The sequence below is a fragment of the Salvia splendens genome, chromosome 15 (assembly GCF_004379255.2).
Source record: "Salvia splendens isolate huo1 chromosome 15, SspV2, whole genome shotgun sequence".
NCBI classification, from domain to species: domain Eukaryota; kingdom Viridiplantae; phylum Streptophyta; class Magnoliopsida; order Lamiales; family Lamiaceae; genus Salvia; species Salvia splendens.
Genome location: NC_056046.1, coordinates 8,751,292 through 8,775,073, shown reverse-complemented (window position 1 = coordinate 8,775,073; position 23,782 = coordinate 8,751,292). Strand labels below are relative to the sequence as shown.

Below are 23,782 nucleotides of genomic sequence, written 5' to 3'. Positions count from 1 at the left end.
ACTATTAGCGGGTGGCTGAGCCATTGCTAAGATCTATTCGGTTTCTTTGTGTTTCTTGTGGTTCCTGCTTACTTGTTTGCTTTACTCTTAAGATCCGAGAGGATCCTTGTTGTTTTGCTAACGTGTGTGTTAAGTGTGCAGGGTTCCTTGGGGTCCAGTAGCTTCCGGTCAAGGAGGGCTAGCTAGTTATTGTAATAGCTAGATCATTTGTAAATCAGCCGTGTGGGTGAGAGTTTGGCTGAGCTCTCTTGTATAAGAACAAAGAGGTCTCGGTAAATAGTGAACCCAAACTTGTCTGATCCCTACAGAATTTAATAGAAGGAACGTGCCCACAATTAATTGTTGTCGATGATAATCATTAAGTCATTATTCTTCTTAAGTACTAGTATTAAAATCCTATGTAAGCAGCCCACCTTATTTTCAGTAAGTTCGCCATTTTTCTTTCCCGCTTTTAACTTTTAAATGAATTGTCTATATTATATCATACAATAAGAACTAGTATTAATTTACTTGTAATAAATGAAAGTAAATTGACCCGAAAATATCTGAGACTAAATTGGTCTATGATCACTCAAATATTAACTTTTCGCTACAACAAATTCTCATTCTATCAACAGAAAACTCTGTAGTAAAATAAACACCGAAAATCCACCATTAAAATTAACTAGTGGCGGATTGTAATGCCGGAAATATTTCGCTCATGAATAGTTTTGTCGGCGGAAGAACACCGATAGTAAAATTTACTAACAGATTGGTGATATTGTAACATTTTGCCATAAAAAAAAGGCCGGCTGACTTATCATCATATATATTGCCGGAAAGAAGGCAGGTGAGAATATGAGATAATTGCAAAACTTTGTGATTTACATTTTCAGATTTTGAAAAATATAATATTGACCAAAATGTGATTATCTTTTACTACTCCATGTAAGTATGTCATATCAGCTGTTTGGATAGGTGGGCTACAATATTTAATAGCTTGGCCCATTAAAGAGCAATTAGGTCCGTTATTTTTAATAAGGCTGTTCCATTAGTTACTGAAATTGGACCATTTCAAAGCCTTAAAAGTAGCCTAAAGTGGGGTATAGCCCATTCTCCTTTTCTATTCATAGGCCCACTCTCTCTTCTTTACGTCAAATGATAACTATGCACTCTTTACAATTCTTTTGAGTCACAATAAATAGGTGTATAAAATTGAATATATGAGGAATTAGATGCTCAAATTGAGCAATTTATAATACATAAATTATTTTTGTCAATTTACCTTATCAAAGTACCCTTAAAGCAGAGGGTGGCCTAATAGGTGTAGGGTAGAGTGTGTGAGATTATCGTAAAGATCACAAGTTAGATTCTCCTGAATTTTCATGAACTCAATGCATAATAAGAAATGGTATAATGTAAATTATTGTTTAAAAGCATCACATTTGTATAGGCCTATTTCTATGAGGCCCATCACTAAGGATAGTTTGATAGAGGTTATAAGATAAGATAAGATAAGATAAGATATGATACGAGTATACATTTTAGGTCATATAAGTAGTCATTCCTTATTGTGGAGTTATTTATTATTGCAATTTTTGTGTAGCTATATGATTTAAAAGTTATTGTATATAAGTGAGGTATAATACCCAAACAAATGTGAAGTTGAAAAAGAAATAAAGAAATTAAAAGCAAAGGCACTTAGAATTTCAGAGAAAAATGCGGTGTTTGTTCTGCTATTACAGGCATTTTGTACTTACCTCTTTATTGAAAACTGTTAAAGATTGTGAGATGATTGATGTATTTGATCTACATACTCTATTACTACAATAAATGTATTTATTATACATACTCTATTGATGATGTTATATGAATCTAGAGATGGCAAAAGGCCAAATAGAATATGGTAGAAAAAATAGGGCATCGGATTCTCACCACCTTTCCTTTTAAGATCTTTTTTGCCCTGCTTCACGTGGGGACTTTTGACCTACTTTGTTCTTTTAATATGGGCTTATTAGTCTATTTTAATTCAGTAATTGCATAGAATATTAGTCTAGATATGCATAAAGGTGATGAAGAGAGCGACATTTGAATTCCATAAAAAATATAATGCAACTCAAAACACATAGTAGTATATATATGTTGACAAAGAAGTAACGATACATGATCAAGTATCTAAACACATGCCATCTTTCTATATTACCATTTGATAATGTTATTGTTTATTCTTCATAACGCATGATGTATAATGAAAAATTAATGTAAATAGTGTACGCAACCCAGCCCTTTTGCGTACATTATACCATAGTTGTCATGTTTTTTTTAATTTAACTTAAATTGTTAAAAACGAAGGAGCGTTACTTTGATTTTTCATGGGTCCCTTTGTGGCACTTTCAGTTTTGGTGTTTTTCTTGACAATTATACAAAAAAAAACACAAATTAATCAACTAGTGATTAATGTTTTAAAAATCTGATGGGTACTGAACCCACTAGAACCACTGAAAAAGCTATCCGGATCAACTATTGATCATGATACAATACAACTGGCTGCACCGGTCTGGTGACACGTGGCATGCCGTCATTGACTGCCTCATCCGCATACGCGTGGAACCAACGGCGTGCTTAGGGGCGCTAAGCACACAGCTGCTAATGCCCTCTATTTTATTCTAGTGGGTTTTATTCAATTACCAATTTTTATATAATGTTGAAAATAGGAGACAATATTAGTGTCATTGTCTTAAGTTTTATGCCAAACCACCCCTGTCCTCTTTTTATTAACATGCTAGTGTAACTATGGAAAAATGTATCGAGAGAATACAACTGCACTTTGACGAGGGAAAAAATGACATCCAACAATAAATAAAACTACTTTTCCCTTTTATTACATCCATATATTAAGGATAAATACATTTTTATTCTTCAACAAAATGATTATGAGCACTATATTCAACAACACAAGATTACCTATAGCCAAACATCTCCAAGTTTAATTATTAATGGCTGGAAAACATATTTTGTGAAAAATCATTGGATAACTTTTGTAGAGTTGGATTGATTATAAAGATGATAAATGCGCTAATTAAGTTTAATGATGATTAATTGATTTTTAATCCTATAAGTAAGGCCCACACTCCACATAATCATCTCCTTGGGAATTGGGCCTCGCTTTCACGCTCCTTTCTTCAATCAATGATGGTGTACCTTGTGCTTATCTTGTGGGACTTCTATGTTCTAAATTTCTAATACTACACTGTGACATACAAAAAATGTGCAATTCTAGAAATATAGTACTGTCTGAAAAAATAGTGTTGAAGTACATAATATTAATTCCAGTGAGCACAAAATAAGGGCTTTTATATAAGTCACATTTTTAATGTATATCTAAATAAAATGTAAAGATCGATGAATTTTTTTATATTGGAATTACTTTGTATTATGACGTAATAGCACTACTATTATAAGTATTTGAAATAGGTATTTGAATCTCTTATCTCAGAGTATTTTTAGGGGGATGCCTACTGAATTTTGAAGGAATTTGGTGGAATAATTATTTGGATCTTTTATATGGTGTTACTCGAATACTCGATTCTTCATTTTTTTTTATGTTGAACCCTAAGCTATGTGTTTATATTGATGATCTTTCTAATGGGATGTCTCCGACTGAATCGTTTGTTCAATTTTAAAGCATCTAAATAGTGAAACAAATAATAATTTGTTTATTTAAACTAGCGCAGATGGTATGTACAGAAAAGGTCTTAGAATTTTTTTAGGACAAATGGCATAAAAAAAATCATGAAGTTGATCAAATTCTGGTCTATCCAGCTGCTTTTTAAAATGACCAATTATATCACAATTTAACATTTTTCTTAATTGTCTTATAGCAAAAAAAATCACCATGTTACGTATTTAAATTTCATAATGTAATGCGTACATATGTAAAAATTAAAGACGTAATTGACTAATGTATTAAATGATGTCGTTTAAATAGACGAATTTTTGTTCGCATGATATTTTTTGTTTGTCAAAAGTAGGGGTGAGCAAAAAAACCAGAAACCGAATATCCGAACCGAACCAAACCGAAATTTTGAAATTCGGTTCGGTTATTTCGATTTTTCGGTTCGGTTCGGTTTTGAAAATACAAAAATTTCAGTTTTTCGGTTCGGTTCTGTTCGGGCGAAGAAAAAAACCGAAAAACCGAATAACCGAATTATATATATATATATATATTCTATTAATTTAATATATTATATTATATATAATATATAGATTCTTTTAATAAATTCTACTATATTATATATATTATATGTATTATTAATTTTATATTATATATAAATATTCTATTAGTATATATAAAATAAAATAAATTACACACATATATATTAATATTATATTTATTTTTTCGGGTTTTTCGGTTTTTCAGTTTTGTTTGGGTTTTTTCGGTTTTTTAAGATCGGTTTTCGATTTTTCGGTTTCGGTTTTTCGGTTTTTCGGGTTCGGTTCGGTTTGGATTTTGAACTAAATTCGGTTTTTCGGTTTTAGTTCGGTTTTGACAAAAAACCGAACCGAAACCCGAATGCACACCCCTAGTCAAAAGCATACATAATTTCCCCCTAAATCATTGACTATGGGGCAACTGAGAAAGTCAAAGTTATTATATAATTGACCATTTTTTAAAGTTACGGGATAGACCGAAATTTGACCAAACTTCATGGTTTTTTTTTGCCATTTACCCAAAAAAAAAATTTATCTTTGCTCTATCATCTTAATTTGAATTTCAAATGACTTAATTGCTCTATCCCTCAGTCTCGACGAGGCTAATTATCTAAGGTTCCTAAATAATTAATGGCAGTTATGTCATCTTCTTGTACCCAAATTCATGATCATTACATTCAGCTCCGTGCATATGATTATATCTTGTAGGAGTAACATAAAGAGAGCAATTCAAATAAAAACGATGTGAAAACCGAATCTTATAGTTCATTTAACTAAAGACCCATAAAACAAATCGATAGCGCCATTCAACAATCGAAAATCCTAAACATAAAAATAAGTAGTTGGCGTCAAATTCATGATTAGGGCGTTCGGCTCTTGCAATGAGTATTTTGAACATAGATTTTGGGCATCTTGGACCATCACAATTCACAAAACAACACATCAATTTTCCAATCTTAATCCACAAAAAGAATTCACAACGCTCCATAAAAATATTGATCTCGTCATCGGTCATTATATGTCGGAATCTTATAAGCCGATTTACAAAAGTTTAAAAGGGAAGATGATTTGCCATAAAGTGGGAGAAAGTTGGAAACATGACAAAGGCACAATTATGAGTGCAAAATTCATGTTTATGAAAGTGTGAACGATTTTGTCATCCGACGGTTAGATTGATGTCACGTATCATTTAATAATGCAAATTTTTTGTTGAATAATGCACACCGACTAATAATGCACCATTATAGTGTAATAATGCATATATATATATATATATATATATATATATAGGAGAATGATCAATACAAAACTTGATCTCAATACAAAATCCAGACCAAATCGTGACCATGAGATTTGACAATCCAATGGTCAATAATTAAACAAAAACACGGAGGGTCATTGTAAAGCAGTTTTAGGTCATATTATAAACTTTGGGTTTGAGGTCATGTTAAGATCATTTTATGTCATCCTTACTATAATGACGTAAAAATAAGCTTACAATGAATTAAAAATGACTTTTGTACGCTTGGTTCTGCATTTTTGTATTAAGAATGGTTTTGCATAGATCAATATATATATATATATATATATATATATTGTGTTTATAATTGTAGGTAGTAATAGTTGAAGAGGTGGCATTTAGTGTCACATGTAGCTAAAATTTAAAGTCCGGAAATGTATCATTCAACTTAGCAAAGTGGAGAGAATAATGGAATATGAAATAGCTATAAGCTTTTATTTGCCTTTTTTTGCATAGGGTTCTATAATTAGTTGCTATATTGAAATATTTGAATACAAATATTCTTTTATTGTGGGACAAGCCACCACCACCACCGCTGCAACCACTATGGTTAAGACGTTTCATGTATTTGGGTAGAAACATAATTCAAATTTTAGATACGACTGAATTATTACTATATAACTTGGTAAATTTTAAGCTAGAAAATCACTTGAGTTCAAACAAATCACTGGGACACTGGTACTTGTCTGTATCAAATATATACTTTGTATGATTCACATTTATATGGGACTAGGCTTTTTTCAAAACAAATTATTATTACTATTAATATTGTTAAATTTATTATTTATGGGATTTGCTGTGGTATGACCCACAAGGCCACAACAATTTGAAATTATAATTTAATTTTAACTTACATAGTCGCTTTCACATCCACAATTCAATTATTTAAGAGCTAGCTGCTTACTTCCACATCATTGGGCCATCCATGCTTCATCTTTTTTTGGTATTAAGTTATAGTTTAATGGTATTTTATGAATAGTTAGTACTATTCTTTCTCTGTGTGTCCAGATATACTTATGATAATGTTCAAAATAAAATATAATTTCTAAATAAGTAGGCCAATCTTAAATGGATAATTTTAATTTTTCGAATTCGGAATTGTCGACAAAATTTCAATAAAAAACTGAAATCTGACCGTTAATCAGAGTGTTGAATAGTGAGAGAAGACCAAAGTAGCATTCTAAGCATCACGTGGCTTGCTTTGCTTTGCCATACCTTATTATTTCAAACTGACATACCTAATATACTATTCTATTATTACACCTTGTATTGCCAAAAACACCCTACTAAAGTCCCAACAAACAGATTTTCAAACTAACACTAACTCAAACAATATTTAAAAAATAAACCTTAAAAATATCAAAATCTTGACTAGATGCCTAACCAAGTTTAGTCTTTGAAAAACATATCTTTAAGTTGATAAAACTCACTAGTAACAAGTATTCTCCACAATTCCGATTCTTGTCCACCAAACATGTTTGTTTAAGCTTATTTTAACAATTTATAAGCTGTTTCAATGGTTTCTATAGTATAATAATGTAACAACTTATAATGTTTGCATATATAGCTTATCAACTTAAGAAAGAATAGCGAGTAACAAGAAGAAAATCCTCGTTATAAAGAAAAGGTTGAAGAAAAATGAAATTTAAAGATTCTATTATTTTAATAAAATATAAGTATTGGTTATAAGGTCATGAACAAAAACAATTTGGGAGTGACAAACTTATTTATTTAGGAACTTATAAAATATAGGAGCTTATAAACTCTTATAAATTTGTGTAAAGAGCTCAACCAAATCCCCTTCAAACAAAATAACTATCAAACTAAGAAATTTTATATGCTAAACTTTTTCCAACAGTATGTGTTCGCATCCACTTTCCAAAATTTTAATTAGACTATAAAATGAACAATAGAAATACATACATGTAATTATTTTAAATTGCAAGAGAGGTCCTCTAACAAAGTTAAATTTTAATTGTAGTTTAATCCCCTGTGAGTGTGTGAAAGTTGAAACAGTGGAGTCACGCAATTTGTTGAGCACCTAATTTTCAAAACAAAATGCAGGAACACGAAGAAGTAGCCAACCAATCGAGAAATGGGGTAGAAATTATAGCCCACACAATACACTTAGTGAGGGTGTGGGGTTGCTCTCTGCTCTCATCATTAACTACACTCTCGTGGATTTCAGCGTTTATTTTTATTCATTTATTTTCAAATTCCATTCATCCCCGCGTACACAAGCAAGAATCTCTTGATTCTAATCAATAAATATTCACATTTGATCAACACTTGCGCCACTCAACATTGCCTTATTCTTATATAGCAGCTTAAAAGAAATTGGAGTGAAAAAGTTGTGATTTTTATATTATTCCTCGTATGCATACCTTGGCTTGCAAGTTCTATACTCCTCCTTTCTCGAATCTCGATGCGACTAGCAAAAGCACATTTATAGACAAGTTTGCTGCTACATTTATGTTATTATGTGAGGTGTAATCAAGGGTTTTGTGCGTTGAGATTCTCGAGATGGGATCCTATATTAGGAGGAGCTGATTTCTGTTAAAGTGTTTGATGTTTTGCTTCACAGAGTGTAGTTACAAAAGGGTAGAATCCTAGGCAGTTTATTTCAAACACCCAACTGTTTGATTTTTTTAAATTTTTTACAAAAGGGGTTACAAAAGATTTGATCTTTTCACGGGTCTTTGTTATAATTTCTCAATCCACAAAAAAATTCATATTTCTTGAGCATGCAAGAAAGAAGAAAATTTTGGGATTTTGGGTGAAGATGAAGAATAACGAGTTGAACAGTAGTAGCAGCAATGTTGATGCAGAATTTGGTGAGGTGTTGAAGAAGAAGGAAAGGCATATAGTTTCTTGGAGTCAAGAGGTAGTTTTTTTTTTTTTAATTTTATATTTAGTTATTTTTTTTAGCATGCATTTGATTTGATTGAGGGGTTGGTTTGCTCACAGGAAGACGATATTCTGCGTGAGCAGATTCATTTACATGGCTCTGAAAAGTAAGAATGATATATTTTTTTATAATTTGTAATAATATGATTGTGTTTGAATGTTTTCTTTGTGAAAGAGGCTTAATGAGTGTGGACTTTTGTCATAGTTGGGGAATTATTGCATCAAAATTCAAGGATAAAACTACGAGACAATGTAGGAGGAGGTTAGTTTGCATTTATTTTGATGGTGATAGGCGACTTTTTTCCTCTGTTTTGTATAACTTCAGTTGATTTTTTGGATAGATGGTTCACTTATTTGAATTCCGATTTCAAGAAAGGAGGTTGGTCGCCGGAGGAAGACATGCTCTTATGCGAGGTAAATCAAATGTGTCGAATTCACACTTGATCTTTTTTTGTGTAAATTGTTATTCACTGGATGGCGGCATTCCCAAAGATTTGAATTTCTTGCATGAGATATTATCATTGATGAGATGATGTTGCAGGCACAGAGGGTTTACGGGAACAGATGGACTGAGATAGCGAAGGTGGTTTCGGGCAGGTAAAGCCTCAAATTCTTAACCGTAAGCATCTCCTTTTCAAATTTTATGCAAGAAAAGTTATATTCTCCCTTGTTGCAGAACCGATAATGCTGTGAAGAATAGATTCACCACTCTCTGCAAGAAGAGGGCGAAACGAGAAGCCTTGGCGAAGGAAAACAGCACCACTTCTTATGTCAACTTGAACAACAAAAGGGTTGTTTTTCGGAATGGGCTCAATTCGAATGAAGGATCTGAGAATGCTGTTAAGAAGATAAGGTATGGTGAATTTCGAACATTTGTTTTTGTGAAAAATGTTTTATGGGATTTGATCTGCTTATATATTGACATTTTCTATTGGTGATGCTGATGCAGGACTTGTATCACAACTATTGCAGAAAACTGTAAAGGAGGAGAGAATATGGATCACTTGAAGGAGGAATCTGTTGTTAAATGTTAGCTCATGGGACCTTTAGTGTAGTTTGATTGATCTCATGAACTACAAAATGACAAAGTTTTTTGCTTTCGTTTCATATTTCGTGCAGGTGTGGGAAGCGAATTTGCACAAACGTTTCTTAGAAAGGACGATCCGAAGGTGCTTGCATTGCTGCAACAAGCAGAACTTCTCAGCTCTCTTGCAATCAAAGTCAAAGCAGAGAAGACAGATCAGAGTCTTGAAAATGCTTGGATAGTAAGTAGTTTTGGCATTGTGCAGTTGAATAAGGAAGAGCGACGGAAATCGTTTCCATGATAATAAAAGTAGAGTTTAAATTGCATTTTCAAGATATGATTTATGAATAGTAACATGGCTTCAGGTGCTTCAAGATTTTCTGAAACAGAGCAAGGAAAGCCAACAACTGCTTAAAATCACAAATGTTGATGCTGATTTTCATCTAGAGAAGTTCAAGGCGTTGGAGGAGGGGATAAGAAGCTCTGATGAAGGCAGTAGGTCATCACGGAGGTATCTTCGTGGGCCAGATAGGTTTAGATTTGAGATAAGAGTCGCCTAATTCGCCTTCTCAATTCTGATCTCTGTGCAGGGAGGTCGACGTGTACGAGTCATCCCCAGCGAGCTCTGAGTATAGCACAGGATGGACTATTGTCTCTGATGTGCCACGCAACGAAAGGGGAGAATGTGAGGAAGAAACTGCCGCATTGCATCAAGAAAAGATGGATCAACATTGTGTTTCTGTGACAAGCACAGAAAACGAAGGTATAACACATAATTAACTTTATAAAAAAATCAAATTTGATAATATCTGTCTTAATCCAGCGAAAAATATTTCAGCATTTGAAGAAACACATGTGAAAAAAGGTGATAAAGATGAATTCACTTCTCCTACTCATGTGACACCACTATTCAGAGCACTAGCAGCAACAATTCCTAGCCCAATATTTTCAGAAAGTGTAAGAATTCACACAAAAAAGTATGTTTTCAACATCTTTTTGTTTCTCTGCTAACCAAGTGAACCAAATCTGTGCAGGAAAAGCACTTCTTGATGAAAACTCTAGGACTGGAGTCGTCGTCTCAGAGCACAGTCGCAAATCCTTCTCAGGCACCATCATGCAAGAGGTCCCTCCTCCATTGTCTATGATCAATCACCAAGGCACCAGAATAACCTTTTTTTCGTGTGGAGGTCTTCTGTTTCATTGTTTAGGAGTTGTTTGTTATTGGGTTGCAGCCACTTCGACCTGTGTTTTTTACAGATAGGCCCGTGAAGATCTGCCTTCTTACTTCAGCTTCTGAAGATCGATCTTCGTGATCTGCATCCTCGTGTTCTTCTCTTCCTATTCTTGTTTTTTATTATGTTAGTTATTTATTTGTTTGACTCATCATGGAACTTGGATATATGGACATCCACTGTTCCAATTGGCTACATAAGCCTTATTGTATAGATGTAACAAACATAGAATTCTTAGTTCTTTTGTGTAACTATATAATGGCACCTCGCCATGTGAATTGATATGTATTTGTAGTGAAAAATATTATCTCTTCAACATTGATCTCATCTGTTCATCTAAATTAGAATCTACAATTTCACGGATACAAGAATCCAATTCTATATCTACCATGTAATGACTAGCCATAATTTTATATAAAATTTGTATCTCAAAAGAGGAAAAATATTACATGTAGAGTCTAAAAATCATGAGCTCGTTTAAGTGGACTTCCTCTTCTTCTGCACTCTCTGCAACTTCTTCCATTTCAGGTAAATCTGGTAGGATAATCCGGAGAAGACCATTGCAACGCTCCCCCATTGTTTCTCGGAGAGTGGGTTCCCACTTAACAACGAAGAAACCACGATGCTCACGAATTTTCTGGTGGTGGTGATTGTCGTGTTGGTCAAGGAGCCAAATCGACTTATTGTTAGGAAAATGAAGTTCTGGCCAACTGCACCGCACAGGCAATAGAGTAGGATGTCCCACGCTGCCTCCGGATGCTGCCTGCAGAAGTCGATAGCATCGTACCCAATGGCGTTTGGCCAACCGAACATGAATACCAAATTGTAGATGCTCCCCCATAAGTTCATGCCTAGCATTATGTTCCACGCACTTGTCTTGGGGTACCTGAATAGGAATATCAACTTCCATATATCACCAAAACGTGTCTTAACATATAAGTTGTTGACTTTAAGAGCGAGGCAGGAAATGCGTCCTAAGGAGATCAAACTTCAAAGCATACACATAACGCATTGAACAGATCTTATACCTATAGAGTGCCAGATCACGAGGGCTAGAAATCTCATTTACCTTGCTGTGATTGAATCCTGAGTCGCATTTGTGAATCCATCAAAAGCAAGGTTCAGAAAACAAAGACCATAGCCAATTGGAGCATTTGGATGTGCTAGTTTGCTCGTTATCTTCGAGCTGGTCTGAGGTGTGCAAAATGTGGAACCAAATAAAAATCACATTCAAATAAGGAATCTGTATTTCAGGATTGCATCACATATAAAGTCAACATGCTCCAGTTCAGACTATATAGTAATGGCCTCTGGCAATTGGCAAAAGAATTTATCTGTTCTAATGAAACTTCTAGCTGTGAAGCTCGCATATCTACCTTTGAAAGTGCAAATGTGGATACACCTCCAGCAACAAGCAATGTGCAGATATACTCTGGGATTGTATATTTAATCCCATAAACTAAAGTGCCCATCAGCATGACTGCAAAAGGAAAAGCGACTCATAAGAATGAGGTAGGGATGATACAATTTTACCCTCAAATATAAAGTATGATCAGAAGTTTCATGAAGATACTCCCAAAGTACCAGCTAAACTTTGAAAATTATGAAGAACATCCTTTCTATTGCAATATCATACTCTTCTTCTTTCTAAAATCTAAATAAGTACTAGTAATTGAAGAAAACAAAGTTAAAAAGTTCGCTGCATAATGCCATTCCACTTTACTCCTTCGATTTTAAAAGTAATAAACGAGGGGAGGCTTAAATTGCAAGCAGATCTGTAGTAAGTCAAGAGAACGAGTCAGTTCTTTCATAACTTACTCTTCTTTTTGCAATTGGTAGAACTTTAAATTGCAAATATATTTAATTTTGTGAAGTCAGTTTTCCCCCAATTACATTTCAAGCATAGATTTTATCCATTAAACTATATTGTATCTCTTTCAATGACCCTTATATGCGTCATGATATAGGATGATTTGATCTCGACAATTCATTCAATAAGCGACAATACAAATCAACTCACCCGGAATCATTTTTGAGGATTTAGCCAGCACCTATAAATATCAAATCAAACATCAATAAAAAAATGATACCTCAAAATGGACATAAGCAGTAAGATCAATCATGACTAAACAAATCATCAATAACCAAGAGAACTAAAATCTACGAAGATAAGAATGCATAGAATTTCAAACATGCCTGGGCAGGGTAACTTATGTACTTAAGCGCTTCAATCCCCATAGCCGGGCCAATCGTGTTTGTAATTCCAGCACTCCAATAACTCCACCATGGAGCTCCAGCGTCACCACCATTTGACCAGAGCTTTTTCACTTCAAAGATGCAATTCAAAAAATAAGTATCCCAGCATATACAAAGAGAGTAGAAAAGCACTCAACTAATGAACTTACTTATAAATGACCATACCAAACATACAACACTCTGTGCTAGGTTCAAGAAGGCCAGATGCTCAAACCTCTTCTTATCAGGACCAAATCTTTTTGTCGACCTGTAACAACATTGTCACCAAAATTCAAGCATAATTCCAAAAATATGTTTAAAAAGGAAAAAATTGCAATAGATCAACGAACAAATAAATCCATAACATTCCTGAGGATAAAAATAAACAAAAATTCCTATGAAAAAACATCTGTCTATATCTATGTCTTCACACGCACACAAAGAGTTAGCACATTGACTAATGATATCCATAGCGACGAAAACTCAGCTTCCTTCAAACCAAAACCTAAATTCGTTCTTCAACTTTCACATTTCTCCTATTAACCATGAACATTAAGAAACATCCACCACAATACCTTTTGCAAGTCATATTTAAGATAACTAAGTATAATTTCCACAACAACTAGAGCAGAAATGTCGAACTCTAAATGCTTACACAGTCTCCTGAAGAACCCCTTGGTAGATATAAGCCGCCCAAATGCCGGCGACGCAAAAAGCCAGGACAAAAACGCGGTGTATTCCACTGCCGCGAGACTCCATCTTCCGCGGAATATAACGGAACCACCAGATCGCCGCCCGCGCCGATCACCAAATTGTAGCTTGCTCGTACCTTTGATTTTCTGTTTACGGTTATGTACTCAACTATTTCTTCGATTTTTTTATTTTTTTTAGGTGCAAGCTTGGAATGAAGACAACTTGTGGGACCAGGAGTTACGTGGTTTCCCACATGGCGGCCGCTAATTGGTCAGAATAGTGTTGGAGGGATCTGATTGGATGGAAGGACGCGGAACTTTTACTTGAACTTGGGCACGTGATCACCGAGCTACATTGCTTCCGGATCGGGTCGGGTATTAGACTTGCTAATCAACGTACTCACTGGGAGTTTAGTTATTGTTGTTGGGCCGTATCAGCAAGCCGCTCTAATTTAACTAATTTATGTCCCTGTAAAAGATTAACAATAATTTATAATCATATTATCGTAATCGCTAACTAATTAACCATTCAAAAATAAAGCTAATTTTTAATTATTAGATTAAGAGATCTAATGGTTAAAATAATGACAAGTGTATTTTATTTTAAATTTAAATAATAAGTAAATAAATTTAAAGGGTATTAATGTCAATTATCTCTCGTCAAAATCATCTCAAAACTTTAAACTTACGTAACTCTCTCGATTTAACGCAAAAAAATATATAAAATTAAAGATAATTTTATAAGGATTCCAGCGATATCTCAATTACATATGTTTCGACGATGTTCAGATGATGAAATTTGATAATTTATATTTCAATTTTCGTACATGTTTGATAAGCAAGTTTTATCAACAAATGCAAAAAGAAATCTCAATATAGTGTATATAAAATCTCAATATAGTGTATGTAAAATATCAATAAAACTGTGTTGATATTTTCTTGTGATTGTGTTGATATCCTCATGTCATATTGTTGATATTTGTAATACACTATGTTGATATAAAAAACCACGAAAATTATCATATGATAATATAATGACGATATTACTCTTTTGTTGATATTTTGTCTACTATTTATTGAAATTTGTGAGCTTTAATCTCATCCACTCATTTTAAAATCTAAGGGTGTAGATTTAGTCTTAGTTTTGGATTATGGTGTTATAAGTAGGGGTGTCGAAACAGGTACCCGCGGGTACCCAAACCCGATTTTGCGGGTACCCATACCCTAAAACTGCAATATTATACTACCCAATCCCGACACGTATAGTTATACGGGTATCCCAAACCTGCAGGCATAATTTGAATTGTGTATTATATTAATCAGCGGTACTATGCTTTTAGTTTTCGCTTATCATCAATGTTAGTCATCTAATACAATAATTTTATGTACATGTTTGTAGTTCTAGAATGAATTTTGGGATTGTTGCTACTTGCTACGCTGTGATTTTAGATTTGTATTTTTTTTTTACTTCGTTGTATTTGCATAATTTCCAACTATTAACTATGCACAAATATGGTGATTTCTCATCTCTTAAATATAATATTACTACGTATGAAATATAATGCAAATCGAAATTTCAAATAAGCAAATATGACAGAAACATCAAGCATGTCTAAAATTAAATCACCTTTCAAAAAGTTTAATATAAACTGATTATATATTGATTTGAAACTAATTAATTAAAATAAAATATTTGAAAACCCTAACCCTAAAAATAACTTGTATTATCGGGTTTAACGAGTATATCCGTGCGGGTAGCGAGTGTACCCATACCCGCAAAAATTTAAAACAAACTACCTGATCCCGCCCCGTTTCTCATTGTCGTCGGATAGCGAGTACCCGATACTCAGCGGGTAGCGGGTCGGATTGAGGGTTTTCCGATACCCGCTACCCGTTTCGACACCCCAAGTTATAAGCATTAGAAGAGGACCCTATTTTCTGATTCTAAATTCAAAATAAAATTTATGTTGAGGGATATATTTCTAATTTGATTGAACTAAAGTTTATATTTTATGGGGCACTGGTAAGTGGTAACTATGTTATCCTTAATCGCAGTTCAAACCCGAGATGAATCACGTATGACTAATTTTAATCCTTTGAAATAATTTTCACTCCACCATTGAAATAATTTTAGTGAACAAATTACTTTTTCAGCTTGATTACCGAATCAATTTATATTTGATTTATCCTTTGAAATCGTCTAACGTTCTGATTCAAATTTAATAAAAAAAAATAACAGAATTACAATTTAGAATTACTATATCTTTCCTTTTTGCGAAAAGCCTTCCCCATTAAATTCAAAATCACATACTATGATTATACAAAACAAAATTTATGAAAGAAATACAACAGCTCTTGATCAGAAATCAAATATCCAACAGTAAAAGAAATACAAACACGAGAATAAAAAAAACTCCTCAAAAGCATTTACATCCTAGGTGATCTTAGCTGATACCTGGCTACTCTCTGCCTCCATCCCGACCGATCGCAAAACGCAACGAGAACGGCCATGGTTCTTCAGAGATCTCCTCGTTTATCGACTCAATATTTCTTTAACCGTGAAACCAAAGTAATCATCGAAGAAATTCGGAGGCTCGGTGATAAAACAAGAGATGACATCTCTGAGGGTAACTACTCCGAGCACCTGCTTTCCCTCCCCTGAAACGACATAGATCCTATGGACCGCCCTCGAGGCCAGCGTGTCTATCACGGTGCCAAGAGTCGAACTCGACTGGCACGTGATTGGTGTCACAATTTTGCCATTGTCTTCTGTGGTCGAAGCCACTGCCTTTATGAAGTCCTTCACAGTCAGCTCCCTGAAATCAACTTACCAATTCATTCCAATAACAACCATCAATGACTAAATTAACATTTTCCTTTCACATAAGTAAGTTGGTAATATTCTACCTGAAACTTGTGAATAGCTCAGGTTTGAGCAACAAGAATCTAATATCTCTTATGCTTATGTTTCCGAAGATCTTCATTGACTCGCCCTCCACGACTGGAAGCCCTCCGATTTGATTCTCCTTCATCTTCTTGAAGGCTTCGAGAACCAACTCATTATCCCGAACACTCACCACCTACGACGAGTCAAAAACAAATGAAGAAAATGAAATGGATTACATATCCAATCCCCCAAACTAGTATTAGTCATTTACCTGATCTGGGGACATGAAAGGAAGCCCGAGGTCGGATATAGGATGTGCAGCGATGCAGTCAAGCCAGTCCCTTCCCCTGCATTCTTGGAGGCCATGTACCACCGCGGATTGAGTAATGAAGTTGTTGATACATGGACTCCCTAGCTCGATCACGGGGACGTTCCTTAGCCTATACTTCGAGAGCAGAAGCATAACGCTCAGCATCGAGCTATCCGGAGCAACGGGCACAAAAGGCACCCATCTATACGACTTAAGGATCGACCTAACCTATCGATACAAAAGTTTTGTCACATATAATAGAAAATCATTTCACATAAGTTATTAAGGAAGGGGCAATACCGTGGTCGACTTAAAAGGCTCCTCATGGAGGATGACCTTGTAGAAATCGTTGCCTAACTTATCCGCGGCAGTGGCAGCGTCTTTCCCCATTCCTCTGTCCGCGGCCACAGCTGCACCAACTGCGGCTACAGTCAGCCCAGCCACGGCTAGGGGACCCGTGGCACCTAATGCTAAGGCACCAATGGTACCGGCAGCAGCAGTCCCGACTCCAGCAGCAGCGGCTGAGGTGGCGGATAAGGTCACCGCTGCGATTTCTGCAGTCTGCATCACATAAAGAACTATAGCAGAGTAATCAACGATCCCCAAATATCTGTTCCTCCAATCCTTGCTATCACTAGCATCGGGGTTGACTACAGGAGCCGAGAGAATGTTGGTTTCTGATAACACCTTAAGGGCATCACCTATCGACATGTCTGCTTGAATCTCGATAACTACAAAATTCGTAAGTCATCAAACGGCACGGCCTATGTAGGACTAGCGACTAGCATCTAAAACCAGGCGTTCACTAGTCACTACCTTTCCCACCGGGGACTTTGGGGAAGGACGAGACGGGTATTTTTGCAAATGCGGATGTTAGCTTCTCCTGCAATGCGCAGGGGACCTTCTTTCTGCTCTGCACCATATCGAAGTAGGCATCGTACCTCTCGTCTTTCCCGCTCTTTGAATCTTGCTTCGTTTTCGCTGCCATCTCTCTCACTTCGACCATTCATATCATCGTAAATTGTACTCTTGTTTGCCAATAATACAACTGAAGCAGTTCAAATCAATGTTGATACGGATCAAACCTACTTAGAAAAAAATTGTACTAACTCTCAATTTTTCTCTTTTATATCATTGTGTAACAAACAAAGGATCTAAAGAGAAACATCATAACATTCTTGAATAATCAACTATTTCTATTTCTATACACAATTTTTTTTCACAGAGAGGTTAGTTCATTATTGGTCTACAAATAGGAAAATATGATCTACAAATTCTAAAAATCATACGGAATTCTAAATTTCTACTGCAACTGTTTTATAACAATTCCTATTACAAATGGTAATACTACAGCTATCGCATCAGATTTTGTACATGCATTTAAGGTTCGATTTTGTCTTAGTTTTCCAACCCTAGATTCCAATTTACCACTAATTGATTGAAACAATAGAGACATTGAACAACGGAATTTACCTGCTTGCGATATCGGCTCTGAAATCGATTTTGATTAACAAAATTTGCAGTTTTTTTTCACAGAAATGTATGATTCAGTTTTCTCTTGCCACTTTTTTTCGGTGAAAAAAGATGGTCGTGCCATGCGTTTGCGGCATATACACGTGCCAGGGCATAATCCTCGTACATACTACGATCGTATTCAATTTCTATTTTTAGTCATGAATTACTATAAATAGCGATCGCATAACTAAATTTAAGTAGTTAGTGATAGATTAGTGGATACTGCAAGTAGAAGGATGAGATAGTTTTTCCAAAGAAACATGACAGTTTGTATTAAGTATTTCTAAATGATAAAATTAATCGATGTAGAAAGATGACATTTTGATATGAATGTGTCCAGATAAATCACAATATATACATTTATTTATGTTGATTACGTATGCACACAGAAAATGTGCTCAACATAATAAATTTACAATGCACAGCAATTTTGCATATTTATAATGGTGCAATCTCATCCAGAAAGAAATACTCGATCATTCCTTCTCTCTTGCAATTTTGTCCCATTATATGAAATAGTGAATTTCAGCTAATAGATTTTTAGTAAATGTTGAATCCTTGTTTCAATAAGGCAAGATGATTATCAAAGAACCATAAAAAACAGTGTGCTGAACTTTTTCACTAATACATCAAATAATTTAATTGAAATTGAAAAAACATTCTAATAATTATACAGGCTTTAAATGTGATAGAGTTAGGGACTTTCCATCCCCTACCATATGTATTGTAAATAAGCCAATATGGTAGTATGAGATCAGATTGAGATTTGCATTAGTATATTCTAAATTAGACCGATTACATTGATTTCAAAGGGACACAGCAAATTATTTTAAAGAAAAAATGACATGTACAAACATATTGTAACAGATGCTCTCTCCCACAATCTTTCATTGTCCCACGAATGATTTTACTTTATATCAGTTGTTTCAAAATAAAATTTATTACTCCGTATTACATATCAAAATTTATATATTCATATATAGGGGTGTGATCCGTTGCTAACTTTTCTTAAATTGCTAACTTGCTAACTCATCAACGTAGTGTATTAAAAATGTCAATACGATGATGCTGAAATGTCAACATAAACTTAAGTTGATATTTTAATACATTGTGTTGACATTAATATTTAAATGTCAACATAGTTTATTAAAATGTCAACACAAATATGTGTTGACATTTTAACGTGATTGTGTTGACATTTTTAATACACTACGTTGATGAGTTAGCAATTTAAGAAAAGTTAGCATTATAAGGCACCCTTTCATATATATATATATACTACAAATATTGAAATAGTAGAGAGTAATGTTAGAAGTAAAATTACAAGTTTCCAGTATGTAAGAGTATTGTTACAAGGAAAATGAGTCTGTTACAAGTGGATGGACGCGGAAGCCAAATTAAAGATTATATGAATATGTAGAGAAAAGAGAAAGAATGATCTAGCAATAGTGGTGATTGCGGCATCTAAGCGCTCCGGAGGTGCGAGTGAGCCTCCCGACGAACGATCCCGGCCTGAACTTGATCAAATTCTCCTTCATCAATGGGTTTTTGGTGTGGTGCAACGGCGGCCCCGACTCTCTGAAGTATGCCCCGTTGGTAAACAGATCTCCCTCCGACCTCCATTGCCATTTCATCCACTCGCTCTCTGGCGCGTAGTCTCTTTTTGTCACCTCTTTCGTGTAACGGTAGTTTGAGGCTCTGAACCTGTTCCCCTGGCTTATGATGGTCGGGTGAGCGCTTCCCCCGATCGCGTACAGCTCCCAATGCGAGTAGTCATTGTTGACCACGTGCACGAACCCCCACCTCGCCCTCGGCATTCTCTGGATCAGCCCGATCCCGAATCTGTTGAACGCCACCGTCACTTGCATGATCGCGTCTTTCGAGCTCTGGTCATTTGCCCCGAGAAGCATCACATCGTTGTGGTGGTTGAATTTGCAATTCGAGATGGTCACCGCGGTCGAACCCTCGATCACGTCGATCAGCCCGTCCGTGGCCCGAGAGAGGGAGACGTGGTCGATCCATATGTTGCTCGAGCTGAACACAGTGATGGCGTCGCCGTCGCTCTGTGTTCGTAGCCCGACGTGGTCGACCGCGTCTCTGATGGTGCCGCCGTTGGCGGGGACTATGTTGTGGATCCAGATGTTGTGGATGATCACGTTGTGGACGAATTGGAGGGTGATGCCCGCGCCGTCCGCTATGTGGACTACCGCGCCACGCCCGTCGATCGTCTTGTCGCTACTTACGATTAGCTCTTGCTTGAGATGGATCACCATGCTGTGGGCGAAAACGATCCACAACGGCTCGCTCCGTGTCACCGCGTGGCGAAGGGTGCCCGGTTTCGGGTTCACCATGTCGTAGTCGGATGGGTCGTGCACCACGTAGTATCTCCCCTTTTTGCCTCCGGTTGTGCGGTGTCCGAATCCGGCACTGCACTGGGCTAGCCTCTTCCTGTCCCTGTTCCAGTGTGGGTCGCACCGCCAGCAGCGATCGATCGGGTTAGTAGCCTTGCACCCCTCCTCATTGATTAGATTTCTCCTTGTTCCATTATATGTAACAATCATAGTCCTGCCATGGATGGATAGATTTTTAAATATGTATACAAAGTAAGGGTATATTTGTAATTTAATTATGTGCATGATAATATAAATATGACAAACTTACTCGCCAACGAGAGTGTTGAAATCATCGGTCACACCCTCAGGGTTGGGATCGAATGAGTTCAAGGATTCCTCGTAGGATTCTGCAGCCCTCTTTTGCAAATATTCGTCGAAGTCGGCGATTTTAGCCTGAGCTACCATCGGTAGCATCATGCAGAAAATTAATATACATTTTTTATAATTTGTCGGCATCATTGGAGTAATTTTTTATTTTTATTTTCAGTAGTGAACCACTGGAATAAATCGTCACCAATGATTCGTTGCTGCTAATCGCGGCAGCAACAACAGTGCAAATTTTCAGAAGAACAAATTACATGGTTATTTATAAGTAGTTGCTGCTTTTGTAAAAACAAATAAGATGATTTTAGACCACGTATGGAGCGGAGAGTTGAGATTGATTTTGGCGCGCAGAATGTGCATTTCTCTAGAAAATAGTATTAAGGTTGTATGTTCGTTGCCATCAAATTTAGACTATATTATTCTTAAATATAGGAGTGTGCTAAAAACGGATATGGTCTTTTTTTGTCTTATGTTTTACTTTATTGCTGGCCACATAAATAAAATACGAGTAGTCTTAAGTGCTATCATTACATGCTACACATAAATTTATAAAAAAAATAAATAAAAATGAACTGAGAATACAGAACAACCAAATTTTAATACATTAAAATGATGAATTAATCTATACATGGGGAGTTTTAGGGGTATTTATGAAATTATCATTTAAGCTTAAATATATAATTTAAATACTACAATCTAGACATTTAAGAATAAAAATTTTCTCACATTTTTATTTATTTATGTAGTAATTAGAGAAATGAAAAGGTTCCCATGATCTCCTTCCACAACTCACGCCATTATTTATGTAGTAAATAAAGAAATGAAAAGGTTTTTATGCATTTGTGTAATAATTAGAAAAATGAAAAGGTTTTATTTATATAAAACAAGTTACGTACATGATACACTCTAAGAAAAATCAATCTATTTAGTAGTATTGTTGGAAAATGATGGTTTCAATTAATTTAATATTATGTGGTGTTTAATTTTCTTTTATGTATTTTCTTGAATATTGTTGTGTTTGATTTATGATTGGAAATGTTCCGATAGATCCATTACTAACATTACATTATAACCATGCATATGGTTCCATACTAAATTATCTAATCTAACAAAACATGAGAAAAAATCAAGCGGTCAAATTTAATTTTAAAAAATGTGTTTTGTCTCTTCACTTCCACTTGAATAATTTGAAAGGTCACAAGCTATAAAGGATATTTATTATTAATTTAATTTACAATAAATAATACTATACCATTGAGTTACTATCAAATCTTCTATAAATACCAATTCTATTAATAAAAAAAATACTATTTCAGTAAAGATGCTTCTGTCCGTCAAATCATGTGGAGTATTATCTTTCTCTCCCAGCTGTATAATCTAATTTGTGTTTTTAATTATGTTATTTTACTTTTGATGCTTATCTTATTTTAGTTTCTTATCTTTCCTTTTTTATTACTGTATTTTATTCTATTCATTATATTATTGCAAACAATTAAAAAATATATGTGGGCAACTATTTTGTAAAATCTTCACTTATTTTTGCAGGTATACTTTTGCCTTGAGAAAGCTTCAAAAGTAACATTCTGCACCAAGATATGAATCCACAACCTGTTGGTTTGAAAAAATAGATATTATCATATGGGAAGACATAGTTTAGTTGGAGATTTGCGGCTATTCAGTTTTACCTTACTTAACTCGTAGAATTATCGCGTAACCGATTACTCAATATGCATGAAATTATAAACAATTCAAGATATTGACAGACTGGTTTACCTCTCTTGCTTTCATTCTTGCTTTCAAGAACTACATTACTGCTTTCATACTTGCTTTCAAGAGCAACATTATGAAGTTACAATTTTTCTTATATGCAATTTTTCTTAGGCATATTAGAATTTCATTGGCTATTGAAAAAAACTTGAATTTCATAAAACAATTAAATTGAAGCATGGAATTTGAAAACCTGCTAATAATGATGCATTGCTTTCCACGTCTATTGCTTGCGCAATATGAAGCATGGAGTTTGTGAGCAAATTAATAATATAATACAAATTTATTTAATTCAATCAGTTAATTTTCTTTCTCATTTTTAGCGTCTTTTCATATTTCATTACTTTGATTAATAATAAAATATAAAATACAATCTAATAAAATTTAACCGTAGTTAATAACGTATTGATATAAAATTTAAAATTGCCAATTTGTGGGGTTTTAATATTGAGGAAATTAATAAGTTTTATTTAATTCTAATCATTAGTGGACAAAATGAAAAGTTTTGGTTTTTACTGAATTTTGATTGAGGTTTCAATATCCCGATGATATTAAAGTCTCTACATTGGTGTTGAAGTATTTTATACAATTATATAAAATCCATAATGATATTTACAGAGATTTAATATTGCCATTGATTGGTATTTATAAGTATGAGGAATAACGACCTTTTGTTGTATGAGTATGCGGATTAACCGAAAGGTTGTAAAGTAAATTCTGAGATTATTCGTTACTCATTTCATTCAAATACAATGGCAGAAATTGTCATTCATTTTCCAAAATTTGATAGCATTTACGTAATGCTTAGTTTTAAATTTTTGGGAAATTAAAAGGTTTTAAAATTTTTAATAATAGGTGAAGAAAGTGAAAAAGTTTTGAGGAGTTATCTTCTATTTTTTGGACTATAAATATATGACATTTGGTAATTTATCCACTCACATATTTTTTCATCACGTTTTTCACCCCCTCCATATTTGATTATTTTCCAATACTCTTCATATTGTT

The 23,782-nt window shown here is 34.6% G+C and overlaps 4 protein-coding genes across 5 annotated transcripts; 1 reads left to right on the top strand and 3 right to left on the bottom strand.

Annotated features, from left to right (window-relative positions):
- Positions 1 to 7,542: 7,542 nt before the first annotated feature.
- Positions 7,543 to 10,974, top strand: LOC121768770 (transcription factor MYB124-like). Its single transcript, XM_042165313.1, has 12 exons — positions 7,543 to 8,375; positions 8,459 to 8,505; positions 8,604 to 8,660; positions 8,740 to 8,812; positions 8,940 to 8,995; positions 9,075 to 9,251; positions 9,348 to 9,427; positions 9,518 to 9,663; positions 9,788 to 9,933; positions 10,013 to 10,185; positions 10,261 to 10,379; positions 10,457 to 10,974. Exons 1-12 carry the CDS (start codon positions 8,274 to 8,276, stop codon positions 10,565 to 10,567), a joined length of 1,287 nt encoding a protein of 428 aa, XP_042021247.1. The 5' UTR covers positions 7,543 to 8,273; the 3' UTR covers positions 10,568 to 10,974.
- Positions 10,943 to 13,755, bottom strand: LOC121768772 (UDP-galactose/UDP-glucose transporter 3-like). Of its 2 annotated transcripts, XM_042165315.1 has the most exons (7): positions 13,545 to 13,755; positions 13,060 to 13,157; positions 12,851 to 12,981; positions 12,675 to 12,705; positions 12,031 to 12,134; positions 11,724 to 11,845; positions 10,943 to 11,540 (listed from the first exon to the last, which is right to left on the bottom strand). In XM_042165315.1, exons 1-7 carry the CDS (start codon positions 13,646 to 13,648, stop codon positions 11,132 to 11,134), a joined length of 999 nt encoding a protein of 332 aa, XP_042021249.1. In that variant the 5' UTR covers positions 13,649 to 13,755; the 3' UTR covers positions 10,943 to 11,131. The 2 variants fall into 2 exon arrangements, with proteins under 2 accessions (XP_042021249.1, XP_042021250.1); XM_042165316.1 differs by lacking the exon at positions 13,545 to 13,755 and having other exon boundaries at positions 13,076 to 13,157.
- Positions 13,756 to 16,114: 2,359 nt separating this feature from the next.
- LOC121768771 (SNF1-related protein kinase regulatory subunit gamma-1-like) lies at positions 16,115 to 17,766 on the bottom strand. The gene is made up of 5 exons (XM_042165314.1): positions 17,595 to 17,766; positions 17,079 to 17,509; positions 16,740 to 17,006; positions 16,489 to 16,661; positions 16,115 to 16,397 (listed from the first exon to the last, which is right to left on the bottom strand). Exons 1-5 carry the CDS (start codon positions 17,764 to 17,766, stop codon positions 16,115 to 16,117), a joined length of 1,326 nt encoding a protein of 441 aa, XP_042021248.1.
- Positions 17,767 to 19,601: 1,835 nt separating this feature from the next.
- On the bottom strand, positions 19,602 to 21,221 carry LOC121767814 (pectate lyase-like). Its single transcript, XM_042164144.1, has 2 exons — positions 20,955 to 21,221; positions 19,602 to 20,858 (listed from the first exon to the last, which is right to left on the bottom strand). Exons 1-2 carry the CDS (start codon positions 21,143 to 21,145, stop codon positions 19,733 to 19,735), a joined length of 1,317 nt encoding a protein of 438 aa, XP_042020078.1. The 5' UTR covers positions 21,146 to 21,221; the 3' UTR covers positions 19,602 to 19,732.
- Between the last annotated feature and the right edge of the window lie 2,561 nt (positions 21,222 to 23,782).

What these genes read in the sequence shown, in the direction of transcription:
- LOC121768770 (XM_042165313.1), top strand. Translation starts at nt 8,274, where the DNA reads ATGAAGAATAACGAGTTGAACAGTAGTAGCAGCAATGTTGATGCAGAA. An exon ending in ACGAGACAATGTAGGAGGAG is followed by an intron (nt 8,661 to 8,739) that starts GTTAGTTTGCAT and finishes TTTTTTGGATAG; the next exon opens with ATGGTTCACTTATTTGAATT. An exon ending in GTCTTGAAAATGCTTGGATA is followed by an intron (nt 9,664 to 9,787) that starts GTAAGTAGTTTT and finishes ACATGGCTTCAG; the next exon opens with GTGCTTCAAGATTTTCTGAA.
- LOC121768772 (XM_042165315.1), bottom strand. Translation starts at nt 13,648, where the DNA reads ATGGAGTCTCGCGGCAGTGGAATACACCGCGTTTTTGTCCTGGCTTTT. An exon ending in GGGGTTCTTCAGGAGACTGT is followed by an intron (nt 13,158 to 13,544) that starts GTAAGCATTTAG and finishes ATGTTGTTACAG; the next exon opens with GTCGACAAAAAGATTTGGTC. An exon ending in CAGGATTCAATCACAGCAAG is followed by an intron (nt 11,541 to 11,723) that starts GTAAATGAGATT and finishes ATTCCTATTCAG; the next exon opens with GTACCCCAAGACAAGTGCGT.
- LOC121768771 (XM_042165314.1), bottom strand. Translation starts at nt 17,766, where the DNA reads ATGGCAGCGAAAACGAAGCAAGATTCAAAGAGCGGGAAAGACGAGAGG. An exon ending in AGCCTTTTAAGTCGACCACG is followed by an intron (nt 17,007 to 17,078) that starts GTATTGCCCCTT and finishes TTGTATCGATAG; the next exon opens with GTTAGGTCGATCCTTAAGTC. An exon ending in CTTTCATGTCCCCAGATCAG is followed by an intron (nt 16,662 to 16,739) that starts GTAAATGACTAA and finishes GACTCGTCGTAG; the next exon opens with GTGGTGAGTGTTCGGGATAA.
- LOC121767814 (XM_042164144.1), bottom strand. Translation starts at nt 21,145, where the DNA reads ATGATGCCGACAAATTATAAAAAATGTATATTAATTTTCTGCATGATG. An exon ending in TTCAACACTCTCGTTGGCGA is followed by an intron (nt 20,859 to 20,954) that starts GTAAGTTTGTCA and finishes CATCCATGGCAG; the next exon opens with GACTATGATTGTTACATATA.